This window comes from Vulpes vulpes, chromosome 8 (genome assembly GCF_048418805.1).
Source record: "Vulpes vulpes isolate BD-2025 chromosome 8, VulVul3, whole genome shotgun sequence".
Taxonomy (NCBI): Eukaryota; Metazoa; Chordata; class Mammalia; order Carnivora; family Canidae; genus Vulpes; species Vulpes vulpes.
Genome location: NC_132787.1, coordinates 72,938,988 through 72,961,617, shown reverse-complemented (window position 1 = coordinate 72,961,617; position 22,630 = coordinate 72,938,988). Strand labels below are relative to the sequence as shown.

The following is a 22,630-nucleotide window of genomic DNA, read 5'->3' as shown; positions in this document are numbered from 1 at the left end:
GGGGTCGGGGGAGGGGGGGGCGCCTCTCAGGGCGGCCTGGGCGGGGTCGAGAAAGGAGGCTGCGCGTGCGCAGCGGCGTTTGTTGCCCTTCCGGTACGACCGGCGCGGAGAGGCGGCACGGACGCAGGGACGCACTCACGCACGCTCTCCCTTACTAACGCCTCCGCGGCAGCTCCCTCGTACACCAGCTGTGCCCAAGCCCGGCCGAAATGCTGCGGGCCTGTCAGTTATCGGGTGTGACCGCCGCCGCCCAGGTGAGCGCGGGGGCGCTGGGAGAGCGCGTGGTGAGGCGGACTCCGGCCAACCAACGGAAAATGGGAGAGGCTCTCGCTCTGACTAGGCCCCGGGAGAGAGGCGTGTTTCGCGGCCGCCCTCATCGCGGGAGTCCTGGGCCGACCCGTGAAGCAGTTAATCAGGGGGTTCGCCCGACTGGGATGATTTGAGGGTTATTGCTCTAAGCGGGATGGGGTGTGGAGAGAAGGTGGTGGGGAGGCGGGCGCAGGACGGTCAGCACGGCTTCGGGGACGCGTCGTCCAATCAGCGGCGCGCTGCCCCAGGCAGGGACCAATAGTGGCTGCTGGCGCTCGGGTTGCCGGTTGGGCTCGTGATAGGTTTCGCGCAGCCAGTGGTTGAAGGTCGCGGGGAGAACTACAGTTCCCAGCAGGAAACGCCTATAGCCTTGGCTTGTTGCATCTTTAATAAGGAGGCGTTGGGACTGTTAGAGTCCACATTTTTAGGGGTCAAGGTTGTAATTACTCGGGAAGGACCTTCTTTTTTGTAGCTTAGAGAGCCTCTGAGGTATTCTTACTCTAAACAAAAACGAGAGATTGTAGTTTATGAAGTAAAAACTCTGGGTACTGTGGAAGAACAGGAGTCATGACCTTGTGCTCATTTCTGAGGTTAGCTTGGGGATGTATTTCTCCAGGTGCTGGGACAACTTTGGCAGACATCCAGTGACTTATATCTGCATGCTTGTCAAAGTACTTTTCTAAAGTTGGAAATAAACTTCTATTTCTATTGTTCACAGTTTTCAGAATTACTGATATGTTGGAAGATGTATTGCACACCAAGCAGCAATTGAACAAAATCTCTAGTCAGAGTGAGTGAGAAATCATGTCAGGCTTTTTTTTTTTTTTTCCCCTTCAAGTTTGCCTGTCTCCCTACTTGTTGCCAGGATAGAAGCAGCTTTTGTAGGCAAGTAGGGTCTGTATTAGTTCTTTTTTGATGCATAACAGGTGTCACAAACTTAACAGCTTAAAACCGCACCCATTTATTCTTAGACTTTCTGGTTATAAATGGTCTGGATTCTTTGTTCAGTGTCACACAAGGTTGCAGTTGAGGCATTGACTGTGCTGTGGTTCTCATCTGGACCTCAGAGTCCTCTTCCAAGTTCATTTTGGCAGAATTCAGTCCCTTGCACCTGAGGAACCGAAGTCCCTGTTTTCTTTCCTGCTGTCACCTAACTCTCTTAGAGTCTGCTCCAAGTGTGTTGCTCAGTGACATGGATGTTTGCTTTCTTGTAGGGTACCAGGAACTTATCTCTTTGACTTCAGAAGTCTCTCTTAACTTTCCTGTTTTTGATCTCTAGATCAGCATGTAAAAGGCTTTAAGATTAGCCTGGCCCACCTGGAAAACCTCCCTCTTGATTAACTCAGAGTTACCTGATGAGTTACACACCTGCACAATCCCTTTTGTCTTGCAACCCTAATCATGGGCTTAACAGGGTGGAAATTGTGTGGGCCATCTTAGAATCCCTCCTAATGTAGTACCCAAGTGGGACTAGAAGAACTCTTTGAGTGCAGAACTCTTGGTTTGTCTTCAGAGCTCTTCTTTCATGGAACACTCTTGTTCTGCCCTCAGATTATGTCATGGCTGTCACCAATCTCCTTGTCTGCCATAAAGTCTAAAATTTTTCTTTTTCCTTCCTTGTCTTGATGAAAATGCTTTCTACTTATTGGGATTCCAATTAGGAAGTTAGAAGAAAACAGATTAAAGCTTCACACTAAAATATGAACCCTTTTCTAGCTTGCATCCGCATTTTCTTAGGGTCTCGAAATTGCGATCTTGTAAAAATTCATTGGTTTCTTCTCATTTTGTAGCATTTGATATTGTTGCTTTGTGAAGCTGTTTTTGCTTTCTGGCTTTTCTTATGTAGTATCTAGGGGCTCTTTATCTTTCTCCTTTTTCCTTTGTTGAATCTGCTACTTGTACCTCGAAATATATCCCCAAGGTCCGACCTCTCTACCCATCTCTCTTTTTTAAATTAAGACTTTTTATTTTTTGAAGATTTTATTTATTCATGAGAGACAGAGAGAGAGAGAGGGGCAGAACCTAGGCAGAGGGAGAAGCAGGCTCCATGCAGGGAGCCCAATGTGGGACTCGGTCCCGGGACTCCAGGATCAGGCCCTGGGCCGAGGGCAGGCGCTAAACCGCTGAGCCCCCTAGAGAGCAGTTTTAGCTTTGCTGCAAAATTTGGGGGGAAGGTAGAGATGTTCTGCCCCCACACATGCTTGCTTACCTTCCACCATTATCAACATCCCCCACCAGAGTGGTGCATTTATTACAGTTGATGAACTTACATGGGCATGTCATAATCACCCAAAGCCCATAGTTTACATTGGGGCTCACTTTTGGTGTACATTGTCTGGGTTTGGACAAATGTATGATGACATATGTCAGTCGTTACTGGTATCTTACAGAGTATTTTCACTGCCTTAAAAATCCTCTATTCTCCACTTATCACTTTCTTTCCTCTCCTCGCAACCACTGATCTTTTTATTAACTCTTTAGTTTTGCCTTTCCAAAACATCATATAGATGGAATCATACAGTGTGTAGCCTTCTCACATTGGCTTCAGTCGCTTCATAATGTGCATTTAACTTTCTTCCACGTCTCTTCGTGGCTTGACAGCCTTCTTTTTTTTCTTTTCTTTAAGCATTGACTAATATTCCATTGTCTGGATGTACCACAATTTACCCGTTCACCTACTGAAGGATGTCTTTGTTGCTTCCAAGTTTTAGCAGTTATGAGTGAAGCTGGTCTAAATATTCATGTGTAGGGTTTTGTGTGAACATGTTTTCAGCTCTTGGGTAAATACTGAGGTGCATGATTGCTGTATTATATGTTTAGTTTTTGTAAAAAAGTGTCAAACTGTCTTTCAGAGTGGCTGTACCTTTTGCATTCCTAGCAGTGATGAATGGGAGTTCTTGTTGTTCTACATCCTCATCAGCATTTGGTGTTGTCAGTTTTAAGGATTTTGGCCATTCTGATGTATGTGATAATCTCATTGTTGCCCCATCTCTTTATATACTGTTACTTGGGATTATATCAATTCTCAGAACTTTCATTCCCAGCAGATGGTTCTTTAGATTCTTTTGAGCTTTCTAGTCAAATTTTCTTTTCCTTGTTTGATTTTGTCAACTTTATCCAGAATATTCTACTTGCCAAAATCTTTTCCATTCTGTCAAGCTTCATCTTCTTTGATGTTTTCCTGCTTTGCTATTGCCCTTTTAGAGTCTTCTGGACTTTTTTTTCATTAGGATTGTAAAAACTATGTTACTCAGCAGTAATGTCTGCCAAGTATACATGGTAGAAAGTACTTTAATATATCATTGCTCTTTGCTTTTATTGGTGTTAGATCATTTTTTATTCCTTATTTTCATCTTTTTAGGCCAGTGGCTTTCAAGCCATTTTGGAATATTTACATCGTAACTTAAGACCTGCAAGTGGGAATATATGAGTAATATATATTCATACATGTATGGAGGGAAAACTAAAGTATTAAGTTCCTTCTTTTGCCGTATTTTTTTTTAAAGATTATTATTTTTTTTAATTTTTATTTATTTATGATAGTCACAGAGAGAGAGAGAGAGGCAGAGATACAGGCAGAGGGAGAAGCAGGCTCCATGCACCGGGAGCCTGACGTGGGAGTCGATCCCGGGTCTCCAGGATCGCGCCCTGGGCCAAAGGCAGGCGCCAAACCGCTGCGCCACCCAGGGATCCCTCTTTTGCCGTATTTAATACTTGCCATTTGCTTGTTGTAACTGAAGGGTACGTTTTCTAAGATAGAGATCTGTGTCTTTCTTAAGAGATAATACTGCTTCAATGCCAAACTTCCTGGATTTTTTTTTTTTGTGTGTGTGTATGTGTGTGTGTATATATATATATTGTTTTTTAAAGACTTATTTATTCATGAGAGACACAGAGAAAGAGAGAGAGAGGCAGAGACACAGGCAGACGGAGAAGCAGGCTCCATGCAGGGAGCCCGACGTGGGACTCGATCCTGGCTCTCCAGGATCACGCCCTGGGTCAAAGGCGGCGCTAAACCACTAAGCCACCCGGGCTGCCCTTTGTGATATATTTTTAACTTTAATTCATAATTCTTTTATTTTCTTTTATTTTTTAAAAAAGATTTTGAGAGAGAGCGTGCACTTGCACACATAAGTGGTGGGGAGGCGCAGACTCCCCACTGAGCAGGGGGCCTGACTCCCGTCTTCATCCCAGGACTCTGAGATCATGACCTTAGCCAAAGGCAGACGCTTAACTGACTGAGCCACCCAAGTGTCCTTTAATTCATGATTCTTATATTTTAAATTAGCCTTTGAAAAAGTTGCTATGTGTATTTCATGCATGCTAATGTGTATTTCAAATGTAGAAGTAGGTGTTAACTTCTAGGTGTCTTTTGTTTGTGTGGGAGGAGTCCTTGTGTCAAAACCCACCAAAACATGGTCAGTTATAGTCATTGGCAAAGTCTATAGGGGAAACCTGGAACCTCCAGAATGGGGTTCATGTGAGGAGATATTTATTATAGTCTCTTGTTTCCAGGTTGTAATGCTAGAGTTTGCTTGCTTGCTTGCTTGCTTGCTTCCTAAAGATTTTATTTATTTATTTGACGAGAGAGAGAACTGGGGGAGTGGCAGGCAGAGGGAGAGAGAGAAGCAGGTGCACGCCCCACCCCCCCCCCCCGCCCCGAGCCGGGAACTTGATGTGGGGTTCAGTCTCAGGACTCTGGGATCATGGTCTGAGCCAAAGGCAGACACTTAACCATCTTAGCCACCCAGGCACCCCTAGAATTTGGTTTCTTTTTGTATGTTTACCTTAGTTTGGAGCTAAGGAATAGATGGTTTGTGCAAGAACATAACATGGGTGTTGTATTTTTATCTTTTTTGTTTTTATTTTTATTTATTTTAAAAAATATTTGATAGAGAAAGCACAAGTGAGGGAAGGGACAGAGGTATAGAGAGAGGGATAAGCTGACTCCTTGCCCAGTAGGTAGCCTGACGTGGGGCTCTATCCCAGCACCATGACATGAACCGAAGGTAGACCCTTAACCAACTGAGCCACCCAGGCACCCTCTTTTTTTTTCAAAAATCATGTTTCTATAGGTTAGAAGCAGTAATCCTAACCTTGCAACATTGATTATAAAGTTATGTCAAGGCAAATTGCTTTGAAACAGTATAGTTCTTTCTACATGATAGGTTATTATTAATTAAAAGGTATTCCAGAATGAAGAAGTATGTTAAAGTAGGATATTTAGTTTATATAAACAAAGAGATTAGCTTGGTGCATAAGAAAGAGAGCTCTAGGGGACGACTTAGATTTGGCAGTGGTTTCTTAGATATGACTCCAAAAGAAGTAAAAGATAAATTGGATTTCATCAAAATTAAAATTTTTTTGTTCTATCAAAGGACACTGAAGTGAGTGAAAAGAATGGGAGAAAATATTTTCATATCATATATCTGATAAGGATCTAGAGTCAGAATATGTAAAGAACTATAGCTTAACAATAAAAAGACAACCTTAATAAGACATGGGCAAAGGACTTGAATAGACGTTTATCCAAAGAAGATGTAAAAGTGGTCAGAAAGCACATGAAAACATAATAAACATCCATTGGCATTAGGGAGATGCAAATCAGAACCACAATAAAATAGCTATTTCATATTAAGATGCCTATAATGAAAACATAAAATTATAGGTGATAGGATGTGGAGAAAATGGAACCCTCATTCATTACCAGTGGGAACGTAAAATAATGCAAAGTTAAACATAGAATTACCATGTGACCCTACAATTCCACCCCCAAAAATTGAAAACAGGTGTTTAAACAAAGTTTCCCGAGGAATATAGCACTATTTACAATAGCCAAACGATGGAGACATCCCAAATGTCCATCAACTAATGTTTGGATAAACAAAATATAGTATATCCATAGATGAAATATTCTGGTCAGCCCCCAAAAGAAACCACATAATACGTACATGATACATGCTACAACATGGATGAACTTTGAAAACATCATACCAAGTGAAAGAAGCTGGGCTCAAAAGACCACATATTGTAGAATTTCATTTGTATCAGATATCCAGAATAGACAAGTCTGTAGAGCCAGAAAGTAGATAGTGTTTGCAGGGACTGGGGGGAGGGGAGAACGGAGAGACTGCCTAGTTGGTACAGGGATCTCCTTTTGTAGTGATGAAAATGTTCTAGAACTAAATAGTGGTGACGGTTGTTGTACAGCACTGAAGATGTACTAATGTCACTGAATTGTACACTTTAACATGGTTGAATTTTATTACAGACAGGAAAAAAAAATTTGAAAACTTGACACCAGGTATTTGAGATGGCCTGAAGTATAGAGACAGATTATATATACACACAGACACATAGACACACAAACAATGTAACAAAATGATATGCTATAAATTTGAAGTCAGGTCCATTGGCCAAGTATTAGAGAAAAAAACCTATAGATTAAGAGACTTAGAAGATATCCTCTTTTTTTTTTTTTTTTTTTATAAATAAAACTGCACTATGGTGTCTGGGGACTCATACTTGGGTGATAAAACCATAAAAACCCATAAATTTCTGACTTTTAAAATTACTTAGGATATTATGTGCAATGTAGAATATGAGAGTAGGCTAATGAATGGGATACTTAAATTTTTAAAAATCTAGAGCCACTTGTTCAGATAAAAACCCTATAAATTTGAGTCATGCTACAATCCTTATTTCTACTTTTTTCTCATACAGAAGTAGGAAACTTTACTGCTATCAATTTTTCGCCATGATTCCCCCCACACACACATTTTATTCTCTCTTAAATTAGGGTCTGTCTTTTTTTTTTTAAGATTTCATTTATTTGAGAGACAGTGAAAGCGAGCATGAGAGGGGTGGCAGAAGGGCAGAGGGAGAAGGAAAAGCAGACTCCTCCCCACTGATCAGGGAGCCTGAGGTGGGGCTTGATCCCAGGACCCTGAGATCTTGTTCTTGACCTGAGCCAAAAGCAGATGCTTAACTGACTGAGCCACCCAGGTATCCCCAGAGTGCATTTTATAATTAATGGTATGTTGTTTAATTGAAAGCATTTTGATAACTCAGCTTAAAAAAAAAAAAAAACCAAAAAAATTGTGAAAAATAATAGTTCTCAGAGAGGACAAGTCCTACCAGATTAAAAGCTATTTCTAAGATGCGGTAGTTAAAACACTGCAGTATTAGTATAGATCATTGGAGCAAAGTAGGAAATCTAAATGCATCAAGGCATTTGATGTATTTTAAAGGTAGCATTTCAAGTCACTAGAAAAAATTGTTGGGTCTATGATTTAGGGACACCTGAGTAGATATTTGGAAAAAAATAAAGTTGGATCTGTATCTCAGACTAATTTCAAAGAATTATACGTAAAAGGAAGAAAACTATGATAGTAGAAGGCACGTGGAAGAATTACTTTATAACCTGATGGGGACTTTCTAAGAATATGAGAAAACCCAGGCGCCATAAAATATTGACAGTTTGGACTACAAAAAAAAAGTAATTGCATCATATATATTCTGTTGAGGGAGGATAGAGGGTCAAGATAAAGTATAAGGTGGAAAAAGATACAGGTTCAAAAATAAATATTGATGTGAAATGAGGCATTCATTCTAGTGTTAATTTGGTTTTGTACTCCCCAGATTCAGATTTTCACTATTATGTTTGCTGCTTGATGTTCCAGTTAGCTAATTATCCACTGTGACCAGTGTCTTAGTTTTTGACCTGAATACTTCTTTGTATCTATGAAAGTATAGAATCTTAAATACAACTTTAATGGTTTCCTAATATTTCTTTTGGCATAGAAGTAGATGTGGTTTTTTTAAAAATGTCGTATAACCCACTTTACAGGACAATAGGAAAACATGTTTTTCTGTTAAAAGCAGTTGAACGATATTGAGAATTCTACAAGTTAGATAATAATTGAAATGCTTTTAAAATACCAACTATGACTTCTTTACATGTTGTAAAACATCTAGCTTGTTGTCTTATGTTTTTTTTTTCCTAAATGTATTAAGACATTAATGCTTACTTTTAGGTTTAGAGCATAAATTGCAGCTGTAATTGTGGAGTTATTTTATGTGGCATTTAATCATGTGATCGAGTTTTTTTGAACTTAGGATATTTCTAAAAGGAAATTTGTGTTTTTCTGATATTTGAATGCAGTTTCATCACGGAACCCAGAGAATTCATTTTTTCCCCCTTGACTTGTTACAGTTTGATTTTCTGCTTGATGTAAGGAAAGATGATATTGATGCAATAAATTTGAAATTACAGATTGATTGCTATGAATAACTAAGTTTATCAAAACCTTCCCCAAAAGTATTTTGATAAGTATTCTTTTGTTTTATTTAAGATATCCACATATTGTTAAGAAACATTTGCTTTACTCTGATTAAAACAAATTTCAGAGGTTGGCCTGACCATTTGCTTTTGAATAAAGATAGGTTACGTGGAGATAAGTATTTACTTAAGCATTTATAATATTAAAATTTTCTTTAAAAAATTTTTGACTTTAAGTTTAAGGCAAACCAAGATGAACTTTCAGATTTAAATGACTGCCTCTAGGAAATGACCAGTCCCATAGTTATCTTACAGATGGGAAATTTGGTGTCCTACATAAATTAAGCTAAGATTGGATCTCTCCCTAGTAGAGTCATATACATCCTACAATGCAATGTTTTCTGTGGGTGATTTTTCAGATGTCTGAATTAATCTTACTAAGTAAAAGTAGATATTTTATGCTATTTTATTTTTTCTTGCCAATTAAAAAAAGCATATGGCAAATTCCAGTCATATCCAAGAAATAATTAATGTACATAACACTTAAGAGTGCTCATTGATCATAATCTGATAATAATTTTTTTAATCTTAAAAATAATCTTATATGAGTCTTAGGTTACTGGAAGCATCACTGTTATAAAGGGTTTATAAGAGTTTTATGGTAAATTCATTTCTGAAAGTAAAATAATTTTTTGTTTAACAAAGACATTTGTAATAAAAATATTAATCTGAGTTACCACCCTAAAAGCTTTCCAGATTCCTTCTGCATTGACTGTGATGTTTTCTTCTTCCTCTCTAGAGTTGTCTCTGTGGGAAATTTGTCCTCCGTCCAATACGACCATGCCGTAGATATTCTACTTCAGGCAGTTCTAGGTATGTGATATGTCTCCCTGTAAACAGGCTTTTAACTGTGTGTTAAAAGGTGTGTGTATCTCTTTTCCATGAATATGGGAATAGCTGCTTAAAATATTTTTTGTTAAGGGATACAAACATTGGAGCTTTGCTGTAATATTTGGCACATTATTTATTTATAGGTGAAAATTTGTTATGATGTCTCTTTGGTTCTACTGTAGTTGGATAGCATCCAAGTAGATAGCCTCCCTCCCTCATGTGCTGTCTTCCATTCTGTAGCAAATAGATTTATATCCAGAACTTAGCATATTGTAACTTTAAAAATATTTGTTTTATTTGATATTTGTATTGTCTTTCTTCTGTAAAGGGTTTACTTTATTGTGTTTACAGAAATGTTGGGATGCCTGGGTGTCTCAGTGGTTGACTATCTGCCTTTGGCTCAGGGCATGATCCCAGAGTTCCAGGATCAAGTCCCACATTGGGCTCCCTTCATGGAGCCTGCTTCTCCCTCTGCCTGTGTCTCTGCCTCTCTCTGTGTGTATCTCTCATGAATAAATAGAACCTTTAAAAAGAAAAAAGAAAAAGAAATGTTATATTAAGGAGAGAGGAGCTTTGAAAGTTAGTGATAATTCTTTTTTGGGTTCAAAGCAAATCTCATTATTATGAACATCTTACATTTTTTTTTAACATCTTGAGGTTTAAGTGTTACAGGATAGATTACTTCATTCTTCCTATTCTAGATATTACTATACTTAAGTATAGTTATCCTTAAGTAAATGTTATTTCCTATTGCAGACATGTTTTACAGCAAATCAGGAAAGGGTGATGTGCAGCTGTAGTAATAAACTTGGCTGCTGTGATCTGAATCATCAGTAGAGAGGTAGAAGTTAGAGATTTTTGAGACTTTTACATTGGTCTAAGTAAGTGTCTTTGGGGGAAAGCCAAGAAATATAAATGTGTTTTCCTATTTCTTTCACTTAGGTTGTCCCCTGGCAAAATTGTTGGAGCTGGCCTCTTGTTTGTTGGTGGAGGTATTGGTGGTACTATCCTGTATGCCAAATGGGATTCCCATTTCCGGGAAAGTGTAGAGAAAACCATACCTTACTCAGACAAACTCTTTGAGATGGTTCTTGGTTCCCCACCTTATTCTGTTCCATTGCCAAAGAAGCCGGTAAGAGTTTTAAACAATATTTCAGTTTTATCCTCTGGAATACTTGTAAAAGCAGGTTGTTTTCATCTTGAAAATATAATTCAGTAGAACCTGCTAGATGTGTGTTTGCTAGTTTTTTTTTAACATTAATCTGTAGAGTTGGATTTTTATTCATTTGGAGTTAAGTGTTCTCATTTAGTACCCATTATATAGAAAATAATTGCATGACACACAAGAGTAGATGGAGGAGGGTGCTTGAGCAGAGGTAACCGTTGCTGCCCTGTGGATGGAGGGTGGTCTGTGACAGCCTACATTGTTGGAGCTATCAAGCCATGACTTAAAACACTAAAAGCATAAACATAGAATGAATGGTCATGGCACAGAACCCAAGTGGTTATAGTTAGTAGTGGCTCTTTTTAGACCATAAAACAAAAGTCACAGAATTTTCAGCTACTTACTGATTGGTTGACAGGAATATCTTCTGGTATTTCTGGAACTTTGTATATGTTCAGAGTTTGAAACTTCCCCTCCTCCTCTAGGTTTAAATTTTTTTTAAACATCTTAAATATTTCTTTACCCAAACAACTGCCTGAAAAAAAAATTCACAAAGGAGGTCATCAATTTTTTTTTTCCTGATTTGGTTGTGGGTGTTTCTTTGTACTGTAATGCTGAACAATACTGATCAGTATTTTCTTAGAAAGTGAGTGGACCTCTATTCTCTAGTATCTAGCATAGCCTAGAGATAAATCTTATAACAGCATTATTATTTGAGAAAGCAAATGTCTTCTGATAGCTTCCCCCAACCTTATCATGCTTTTTCAAAATATTCTTAGTCTTCTACATCATATATTCTTTCACATGAACTTCAAAATGTGTATGTTGGCCAAGAGAGTTTTATAGCTTCAGTAGTCAGGGAACAGAATTCTGTAGATTCATTTTAAAATCTATTTTAACCTACACGATCCAGGAGAAATAGCTGAGAGCAATTCTAGGAGAATGGAGTAAGCTGAAGAGTTGAGAATAGTGTTCTTTTCTTGCTTGACAGGACTTCAGGTGTCATTCTTCGTAGATTGTTTAGTCATGGCCTCTTCTCATTCCACTCTAGCAGTCTTTCTGAACATTCCCATTTGGATAACTTGGCAGGTCCATTCTGCCCTACCTCAGAAGTTACACTTTTCCTAATTTGCTTTATTTTTTATTTTTTTTCAAAGATTTTATTTCTTAGAGACACACACACACAGAGAGAGAGAGAGAGAGAGAGGCAGAGACACAGGCAGAGGTAGAAGCAGGCTCCACGTAGGGAGCCGGACGTGTGACTTGATCCCCGTCTCCAGGATCATGCCCCGGGCCAAAGGCAGCGCTAAACCCCTGAGCCACCCGGGCTGCCCCCTAATTTGCTTTTTTATGTTAAAGATAGCACTATGCCACTGGGTTAGAATTCTTGGATTCATCTTCATAGTTGCCTATATTTTGTTAGCTATCTTGTTTAATCTCTGATATTTATTTTTTTCTTGGATTACAGCTGTCCTTACCCTACTTCTAACCTTTATGACTTTATCATCAAACTTAATACTTTATCACCAAACTAGACCTGTTTCTCTTCCCCGCCCAAGACTTTCCTCCCTCTCTCCACTGCTGAGATCTCCCCTCCTAACATAATCTAGTCTATGCTCATATCAGTACCAGAGAATTATCTAAAATAAGTGCTATCACATTTTCATGATATTTTTATATCACTTACCAGTAAATTTTTTACGTTTCTTATCATTTGAAAGACAGGAGACCACAGAATATAAAAACTAGAGAGACTTTAGAGATTGTTTCATGTTCAGTATAAGGAGAGTAAAGCAAGGAATGGTTAAAAAGTTAGCCTGGGAGCTAGCCATTTGTTCCTTTATTCTGTAGTTTATGGTTTTTGTTGGTTTTTAGGGTGACATTTAATACACATTGCAGTCTGGCTCTTATTTATCTTTCCAGCCTTATCTCTGAGTGGTCCTGCACATAAATCCTTAGCTTCATGCCAGTTAACCTTACAAAAAAATATGCCTTGTGCTTTCCATTCATTTATTCAGCAAATATCGATCAAGTGAGTATTATGTACCAGACACTGTTTCAAGGGCCTTTGTTAAAGCAGAGAGCTAAACAAAGATCACTTCTACTTGTACTTTTTTTTCTCTTGGTGGTCTTGTACCCAGAGTGACCTTTTCTTTTCCTACTAATGTTCTCTTCAAAACCTACATCCTTCACTACATATACCAAAGTATATTTTCTCATCTCTGAATTACAGTAGCAGTTAGGGTTTTAGTTTTTAATTTTTACCATTTATTCATTCTCTACTCCTGTGCGTTATTACCAACTTGTTGCTTTTAGAAACTATGCATTTTATTTTATGATAATTCCTTTGGTGCCAACATGATTATTTATGCATAGGTATAAATATTAAGAGAAGATACATTTAAAACCTTTTTGATGGACATGGAGTAAGACCTGCCTAAATGGAGACAAATATTATGTTCCTCGATGGGACTTAATATCATAAAAATGTCCTTTTTCTCAAATATGCATTTCTCTCAAATTTCCCCTAAACTTGTATATATTTGAGAGACATGGCATTTGTATACACACACAAATACCTAATAAGAATTCTAATGGATTTTTCTAGAGGTTGAAGAATCAGATAAGATGATTTTAAAATTCCCATGAAAGGATAAGTAATGTAGCCAAGAATATTTCAAAACAGTATTGGGTTGGGGAAGGGTCAGAAGACACTTGTTTTTCCAGGTATTTGACTTTGTTATAATCCTACTTTAATAGAAAAATAAGATTTTGACACAGGATTAGAAATTAGAGAAATAGAACAACTAAATCTGGAAATAGGTCTTATTTATACACACACACAGATACACACAAGTTCATTGTGAGAATGTAAGTTGCTAGAACCTTATGTGAAAGTAATCTATTAAAAAAAAAAAAAAAGAAAGTAATCTATTAATGTTAAAAATACACAACCTTCAGATGCCTGGGTGGCTCAGTAGTTGAGTGCCTTTGGCTCAGGTCATGATCATGGGGTCCTAGGATTGAGTCCCATGTCAGGCTCACTGCAGGGAGCCTGCTTCTTCCTCTACCTGTGTCTCTGCCTCTGTGTGTCTCTCATGAATAAATAAAATCTTTTAAAAAAAAGTGTGTGTGTGTCTGTGTGTGTGTGTGTGTGTGTGTGTGTGTGTGTGTGTATAAAACCTCTTTGACCCAGCACTTCTTTTGGAAACTGTCCAAACTACAGTGCTTTTCAGTTACCTGGACAAGGATTTTTTTTTTTTTTTTAAGATTTTATTTATTTATTCATGAGAATCAGAGGGAGGCAGAGGGAGAAGCAGACTCCATGCAGGGAGCCCAACTCAATCCCGGGTCTACAGGATCATGCCCTGGGCCGAAGGCGGTGCTAAACTGCTGAGCCACCCAGACTCCCCGACAAGGATGTTTTAATAAAAAAGGCAGGAACCAACTTGAATGTCCAAAAAATAGGAGAATAATTGACCAAGTTGTGGGTTTTGCAGTTACATTAAAATATTGAGGGACCCCTGAGTAGCTCAGTGGTTAAGTGTCTGCCATCAGCTCTGGGGTGGAAAGATAGATTTCAGGCTATTGGCTGTGGTTGCCTAAGAGTGCTGTAAGGGGAAAAGAACAGTAAAAGGGGCAAAATAAAACCATTAATATGTCTTGATATTATTTTGTTATAGTGAGTGTGTATTTTATGATTTAAATGATAAAATTTTAATAAAAAATGCGTATATTTCTAATTTCTGGTAGTGACAAAGTTCAGAACCATTTCTGTTATATTTGAGTACTCTTTTGATATATCTGAGTTCCGTTGCCAAATTCTGGCAAAATGGCATACCATACGTGGTAAATGAAAATATTTCAGTTACTCAGTAATTTTTGCCAGCAAATTTTGCCAGGCAGTCCTGTTAATGAACAGGGTCTTAAACTTAAGGCATGGTAAGTGAGAAAGAGAAAAGCGGACATTGCAATTATTGTGTTTTTTAATGTGCAATTGCATGAATCGACAGATTAAAGAAACAAAATACTTGGAGTTTTACTCAGAGCCTCTGAAAGTTATTTGTTTCTAATTGAATGTAGAAGACAATGGAATTTGATTTAGAAAGCAGATGGAAATGGTCTTCTCAATGTTGTATACATAAAAGAAACTTTATTTTTTAAAATATTTTATTTGAGAGAGTGAGAGAGCAGCAGAGGGAGAGAGAGAAGCAGGACCTTGGGATCATGGTCTGAGCTGAAGGCAGATGCTTATCTAATTGAACCACCCAGGTACCCTAAGAAATGGTATTTTTAAAGGGAAGGCTCTGTATTGTGTACTTTATTATTTGTCCTAAGAGCGGGCCTTGTTACTATGAAAATATGGGCCAGTCATTTGGAGTGAAATTTTTCGGCTGCATTTTTCTAGAATGATGGCTTCTCTTGCCTTACTGTGGTTAATAAGATAATATTGTGAAGTGTTAACTTTATATGAAAAACCTGAAAGACTTGACTTTTGAAATAATACAAGTTATTGTATATTGCCTTTTTTTTTTTTTTTAAACAGTATTACATCTGAAATGTTACATGTCTTTTATTTCCAAGATTCAGTCTGGTCCACTAAAAATCTCTAGTGTATCAGAGGTAATGAAAGAATCTAAACAGCCTGCCTCACAACTCCAAAAACAGAAGGGAGAAGGTACTCCAGCTTCAACACCAGGTACCTATACTTAGAATCAGTTTTTAAAAAATTATTGGTAATTGAATTGTTTCAATGTATTTGTACCCAGGGTTAAGAGTGAGCCCTTACCCAATGAAGCATTCTTCTGGGGCCTAGTTCTCACCAGGGAATAAATGTTTATACCAGTCATACCTATCATTTGACATTCATTTTAGGAATTGAGTGGGATTGCACTTTATTGTGAATAGCTATTGAGTGAGGATAATGGCAAGAATTGTCATGCCTGCAACACTTTTTCTTTACATTTTTCCTCTCTCTTAGCCTGTTTCCCCTCTTAGTGATCTAGCTGTGGTCTGGGTTTTTGGTTTGGTTTGGTTTTTTTTTTTTTTTTTTTTTTTTTTTTTTTTTTTTTTTTTCACTTCATGGTTTGCCAGTTACTCTGTCCTAATTTACGGCACTTATCTAACTCTAACCTGCTTAGTATTTATTTGATCTGTATTCCTCCTTAGTCATGTCTGTCCTCAATTTAACCTCTTGGCTTGCTTTCATTCAGCGAATATTCACTGATTGTCTGCTATGTGCCAAACATTCTTCTAGGTACTGGGGCTGTTGCAGTGAACAAAAGAATAAAAGCAAACACAAACTCTGCAAATATTTCTTAGTGGGATGAAGGAGACGAAGATCATATATAAATATACATGTAAAGTGAATAGGATGTCCGAAGTGATGTGTTGGGGGGAATATTGCAATTTGAAATGGAGTAGGTAAGGAAAGCCTCACCTGGAAGGTGTCATTTGAGCAAAGACTAGAAAGAGATGAGAGAGTAAGGCATGTATAATAGGCTAATAGGTGAAAAGCATCCTAAGGAGAGGATTAGTGCTAAGGCTTGGTATATTTAACTAGTAAGGAACATAGGAAACTGGAGTGGAAGAAAAGAGAGAAAATGAGGAAGCAGGAAGCCTATTGAGGCAGTCTTTGGAGGCCATTATAAAATGTTTGCTTCATATTCTGAGTGAGATGGGAAGGTGTTTGGAGAGTTCTGAGCGTAGGGATTGATCTCTGACTTTTATTTGAGTAAGATCATTGGCTGTTGTGCAGAATAGATAAAGGGACCAAGGGCAGGGCAAGGAGAACAGTTAATAAGCTTGTGATAATCCAGCTTTATCTTTTAAATGGGACTTTCAGTTTTAAATTTATTTTCTCTATTATGTTGCTCTTTTTTTCCTCTTCTGTTTTACCTCTAGAATTGTTCATTTTCTTTTCCAACACTTGTTTATAAACTCTTGATTTTGTTTTCAGCCTTCGTTTCTTCTTTTGTGTTTTAAACTGTCATACTGTTCTTGCTCACACCTCTTCTTTCATCTCTACCACCGTTCAAAGCAGTTAAAAAATATTTTTTTTTGGTTACCTTTTTTGTCTACCTTCTTCATGACAGACTCTGATTTCCTTTGTTGCTACTTTCCCTTGTTATGAAAATCTTTTTATTTTGTTTTGTTTTGTTACAAAAATCTTATGCCCACTTCTCATACATTAGGATTTAATACCATTTAGTACGGTTACTAGAAGCCCTGCCTGAGAATGCTGATGGTTAAAATGCAATGTGTGCTGATGAGACTCCTTTCTCTGTACATTTCCCACCATTGTCCATCTTGTGTGGGTTTATGTCTATGGGGGAGAGGGCCATCGTCTATTTGAGTGTTTGAGTAGAGGCAGTATGTGTATTTGTAAGGAGTCAGATGTGAAGTGGGTGCTAATAGTAGTAGATTCCTGTGTGCTCCTGTGTTAAATCAGGAAACTATAAATATCGTGAGTAACATATATTTGTAGGACCTACAGAGGCAGCTCGAGTTATTTCTGCAGCAGGTGATACACCATCAGTCCCAGCCCCTGCGGTTCAGCATGAGGAATCTATAAAAACTGGGCACCCTGGAATTGGTGAAGGGCAACCCAAGCCTGCAGCTTCAGGTAGTTTATTTATAATTGTAGTTTTATAAATGATTTGCTCATCAGAACTGTTTAATGCCTCAGTAACCTCTACACAGTTTTTAAGTACCCATTTATACTGGTTTTTATTTGCAGACTTGCTTAGGGAATTTTCTAAATTTCAGAGTCTGAATAAATCCCTGAAAGCACGAGGTTTAAGAGCTGATCTTTTATTCATGTTGAATCATTGATGATGTGGTTTTAGAATCCTAATGACAAAAATGCCCTCAGTTGATAGAACTGGCAAGTACAAACAATGGTGTTTTTCTATCCCTCTGAGCTATTGAAATTTTGTGCTGAAATGTGATTTCCTCTTATTTACTTTTGCTGCAAGAGGAAGCATCCTCAACTTCTGTACGGGAGCGACCACCCGAAGAAGTTGCAGCTCGCCTTGCACAACAGGAAAAACAAGAACAAGTTAAGATTGAGTGTATGTAAACCAGACTGCTTCTTAAACAGTTCGGGTCATCTCCGTCAGTTGCTGTCTTCCGAAGCCATTGGCACATGTTACTCATCTGTCAGTGACTTTGGTTTCTTTAGTAGCATTTCTCTCTGCACCACTTTTATGTCATCATTTATATTCTTTCCATTTAATCTTCTTTTACCTGGGTAAAAGTGTACAGTTGGAGAAAACTCCGAATGATACCTGCCCTTAATCCATTTGTGTTTATTAGGGTTTGTGCTAGAGAGCCTTTGTATTCTGTGGAACAGAAATTGTTTATATTTTGGCAACTTCCCTGAGTGTCTTTTAATTGTTTAACTCATAGATTTATTTGTGAGGTCAAAATAGCTCCTGCTCTGTTTTATTACCAGCCTTTGTATCTAGTGGGCCCCTTAAGTGACATTGGCAGGGGATGGAATGTTCTACACATTGCTGGTTTCCAGCTAACTGAAGCATATTCCTTTTTAAGTTTCGATTTTATGTTAAACTTTTTGATAGTTTTGAAAAAGATTAGATACATACCAATGTATTTTTCTGTCTTAAGGCAGAGGGAATGTCATTGTACTGTGCTGCAGTATAATGACATCTCTGCAGGTGGGAGTATGCAGCTTTTTGCTGGACTGGGAAATGTTTAAGTCTTTTTTTTTTTTTTTTTTTTAAAGATTTTATTTATTTATTCGTGAGAGATACTGAGAGAGGTAGAGACATAGGCAGAGGGAGAAGCAGGCTCCTCACAGGGAGCCTGATGCGGGACTCGATTCCCAGACTGGGATCATGTCCTGAACCAAAGGCAGATGCTCAACCACTGAACCACTCAGGTATCCCGAAATGTTTAAGTCTTACAGCAGCTGTTTATACTTCCAGGTTTTCATTTTTGTTTTTTGTCTCTCCCCATGACTTCCTTCTGCTGTCTGTCTTGAATGATTCCTGTTTCCCTTCTAATAGCTTTGGTTCTGCCCTACTTGGGGGTTGGGGGGGGGGGGGGCAGGTTTGTTAGAATTGTGTAGAGTAGAAGGAGCATAGGTGCAGGGCTTTAGTTTGGCTCCTTGGATTTTGTTTTTGTTTTTGTTGCATTCTTCTGAGTTATTGACCATGGTTACAAATAATTGAGAATGTTGAGTGAAGACTTCTAAATATGTGAAATATTTCTATACTTTTCTCTCCACTACCTAATTTTTCCTGAGTTCTCTACTATATCTAATCAAGATCAATTTTTTCTTTTATTCTTTTTTTTTTTTTTTTACTTTTCACTTTTTCCTTTTTATTATGTAGATTCTTTGAAGTAAGTTGTGCATTTAAGATAGTGATGTCTATTTCATCATGCTCCTTTTTCTGTGTGTGTGTGTGTCTAGTTCTTCTCTTTTGTTTTGGGCAAAATGAATTTTAAGGATTCTGTCACCTCTTAGTTTTTTCCCAAGCTTTATTTTTAAAATGAGTGTGTTTGTAATTTTTATCAAGAATCAAAGCACATAAAATCAGCAAATGGAACTACATTGAAAAGCTTCTGGTACAGCAAGAGAAACAACTAGCAAAACAAAAAGGGAACTAGTGGAATAGGAGAGACTATTTGCAAACCATATGTCTGAAAAGGGGTTAATGCCCAAAATATATATGGAACTCCTACAACTCAATAGCAAAAACAAAACAAAACAAAACAAAGAAGAAAATGCGGGGGAGAGGAATCAAAGTACAGTGAATAGACCTGAAGAAGGCTTTGCGTCTGTGAGCCACTGTGAAGTGGTTTACTGTTATCTGTGGTCTCGTGTGCCCCTGTTAACTCACGCCTCCCTGCCTCTTTTTCTCTTTATTATACCTCTCTCTTCATATATGCTGTGTCTTCAAGTGGACCCCAGTCTCACATTCATGACTTAGTCTTTTGTCATCATTACCTTTCTTCTTTTATGTTTGTTGCACAAGTACCTCAGGTGGTTCATAAGTTCTGTTTATCTCTAGCTTAAGCTGCTTTTGCTTAAAATCTTTTGTTTTTGTCTTACCTGCCAAATACATTTTCCCTTTTTTTAATCATCTGATAATCTGATAAATTAGTCTTCTCACTGGCGCTTTTTCATTTGACCATTTTTTAAAAAATATTTTATTTATTTATTCATGAGAGACAGAGAGAGAGAGAGAAGCAGAGACACAGGCAGAGGGAGAAGCAGGCTCCATGCAGGGAGCCTGATGTGGGACTTGATCCCGGGACTCCAGGATCATGCCGTGCACGGAAGGCAGGTGCTAAACCACGGAGCCACCCAGGGATTCCCTTCATTTGACCATTTTAATATTATATCTAGAATCACCCCTTACATTATTTTTTTAATTGGATTTTTAAAAAATTCCTGAAGCAGCATATAGAAATATGATCTTAGAGGTCATAGTTTCTTGCACACTGGTATCTATCTGGCTGTTTCTGGAGTTCTTTTATGGAAAAAACACTGTCCATTCCCAAACCAGTTTTTCTTTTTTGTTGACGTGTTTCCTTATCTTTTTCTTTCTCATATCAGTTATCTACTCGTATTTTGGTTATATAAGTTGCTATGAGTATCCCTTCCTGCTGAGGAGATGAAATGGGCACCTCTTTTTCCCTGTGGATCTGTAGGATCATTATTTAAACTGAAAAATGCTGGTGGTTATGCTGAATTTATAGCCTCTAATAACTATAAGGAGCTAACAGTGATTAAAACCTTGTTCTTCTATTTGAAGTATATGCTAGCCTTCTTTAAGCATTTTTTTGTCTTAAAAAAACCCAAAACAGGGATCCCTGGGTGGCGCAGCGGTTTGGCGCCTGCCTTTGACCCAGGGCGCGATCCTGCAGACCCGGGATCGAATCCCATGTCGGGCTCCCGGTGCATGGAGCCTGCTTCTCCCTCTGCCTGTGTCTCTGCCTCTCTCTCTCTCTCTCTCTCTCTCTGCATGTGACTATCATAAATAAATTTTAAAAAAAAATTAAAAAAAAAACCCCAAACACTATTTTGAAAAAATTCAGTTATATATAAAAGTAAAAATAGTATAATGAATCCCCATAGATATGTCCACCAGATTTAATAATCTACTAGCATTTTACCATACCTTCAAATGAAACTGATTTTCTAAATCTGTATATTTTTTGTTCTTACATTTTTGAGGAAATGCAATGGAGGACTCAGTAGGAGAAGAAGGGAAATTTAAAGTTATGTACAATGGAAGGATTTGTTTTTTAACTCTTCTGTATGTATTTCAGCTGTAGCCAAGAGCTTAGAAGATGCTCTGAGCCAAACTGCTCACATCACTCAACAGGCCATTGTAGCTCAGAATGCTGCGGTTCAGGCTGTCAACGCACACTCCAACATCTTGAAAGCAGCAATGGACAATTCGGAGGTCAGCCAAAGAATGGGTATTGATGTAGTATTTAGGACTGGTTTCTTCCTTCTAGTAGGGGCTTTCTCTCAGTAAGTGAAGACTACCTAGAGTGATTGTTTTTTTAAATAAGCAAGGCAGGAAAAATCTTTAAATGTTATTTTTAATGAGTTATATATACTGTTTTATCTCACAACAATGATATGGTACAAGAATTAGTTCATATTTGCTTTCATATCTTAATAGTGCTTGAATATTACTTGTCATTTGCTTTGTTTTTTTAAAAAAAAGATTTATTTATTCATGAGAGAGAGAGAGAGAGACAGGCGGCAGAGGGAGAAGCAGGCCTGCAAGGAGCCCGATGTGGGACTCGATACCGAATCCCAGGATCACACCCTAAGCCAAAGGCAGACGCTCAACCACTGAGCCACTCAGGCGTCCCTTGTCATTTGCTTTTTTTCACTTTAAAATTTCCAACCATTTTTAATTAAAATTAAAAAAAAATTATTTATATTATTTTTGCCATTTTTTTAAAATAAACTTTTTACTTTGAGATACATTTATTTATTTATTTATTTATTTATTTATTTATTTATTATTTGAGATACTTTTAGATTGATACACAGTTACAAGAAATAATACAGAGGGATGCCTGGATGGCTCAGTCGGTTAAGTATCCTACTTGATTTTGGATCAGATCATGATCTCAGGGTCATGAGATCAAGCATTGAGCCCTGTGTCTGCTCTGAGCTGGGCATAGTGCCAGCCTGATTCTCCCTCTCCCTTTGCCCCCACCCTTGCTTCTCACACTCTCTCTCTCAAAAAAAAAGAAAAAAATAGAGATCCCATGTACCCCGATACCAGTTATTTTAGTATTTTCATTTATTTGTTTGTTGAGTGTGGAGCCCAATATGGGGCTTGAATTCATGACCCTGAGATCAAGACTTAAGCAAGAGTCAGACACTTGACTGAGCCACCCAGGTGCCCCTGACACCAGCCATTTTAAATGCTTAAAGATGATTAATTAACTTATATTGAGCACTTTAGAGAATAAAGTAATTACATTGATTTAAAACTGTTAATACCTGGAGTTAATTTTTGTATAGTTACATTCAGTTATTCAGTGTATAAAAATGTTTCTCGATACTAGGTGATTTAAAGAGTAAAAATAAGTACATAAACTATGAATCTCAGGGATCAGGATCTTGCATGATTAGTAAAGTTACTTTGCCACACTGTGTACTTTTTACAAAATTGAAACACACTGCATTGTTTTAGTCCTGTGCATATAAATCACAAAAAAGTTAAATTAGGGCTTTGATGTAAAGAGCTGGAAATTGTAGCCTTTAAAAAAACTTAAATTTTGGTTTATTCAAAGTACAAGAAAGAAGAAATTTAAATTTCAGAGTTCAGTCAGGAAAGTGGAAACCACGCAGAGAATACTTAATATTTTGGTTATGCAGATGTGGGAAGGCAGGGAGTTGGGTTCAAATGCAAGTAGATTGGTATGTTTCAGGACACTGAATAGAAGCTTTATTATTTATTTTTATTTATTTATTTATTTAT

The 22,630-nt window shown here is 37.8% G+C and overlaps 1 protein-coding gene across 15 annotated transcripts in view; it reads left to right on the top strand.

The window, feature by feature from the left end:
* The window catches only part of IMMT (inner membrane mitochondrial protein), a 37,419-nt gene continuing 14,789 nt past the window's right edge, over nucleotides 1-22,630 (top strand). For 2 of the 15 annotated variants that reach the window (XM_072767092.1, XM_072767091.1), the window contains exons 1-7: nucleotides 51-254; nucleotides 9,390-9,463; nucleotides 10,424-10,613; nucleotides 15,231-15,345; nucleotides 17,167-17,271; nucleotides 17,624-17,719; nucleotides 20,949-21,085. In XM_072767092.1, the coding sequence (XP_072623193.1) occupies nucleotides 210-254; nucleotides 9,390-9,463; nucleotides 10,424-10,613; nucleotides 15,231-15,345; nucleotides 17,167-17,271; nucleotides 17,624-17,719; nucleotides 20,949-21,085 (762 nt within the window). In that variant the 5' untranslated portion in view covers nucleotides 51-209. Of the gene's footprint in view, nucleotides 255-9,389; nucleotides 9,464-10,423; nucleotides 10,614-15,230; nucleotides 15,346-17,133; nucleotides 17,272-17,623; nucleotides 17,728-20,948; nucleotides 21,086-22,630 lie in introns of those variants that run through there. The other 13 variants (XM_072767094.1, XM_072767093.1, XM_072767098.1 and 10 more) reach the window with 11 other exon arrangements.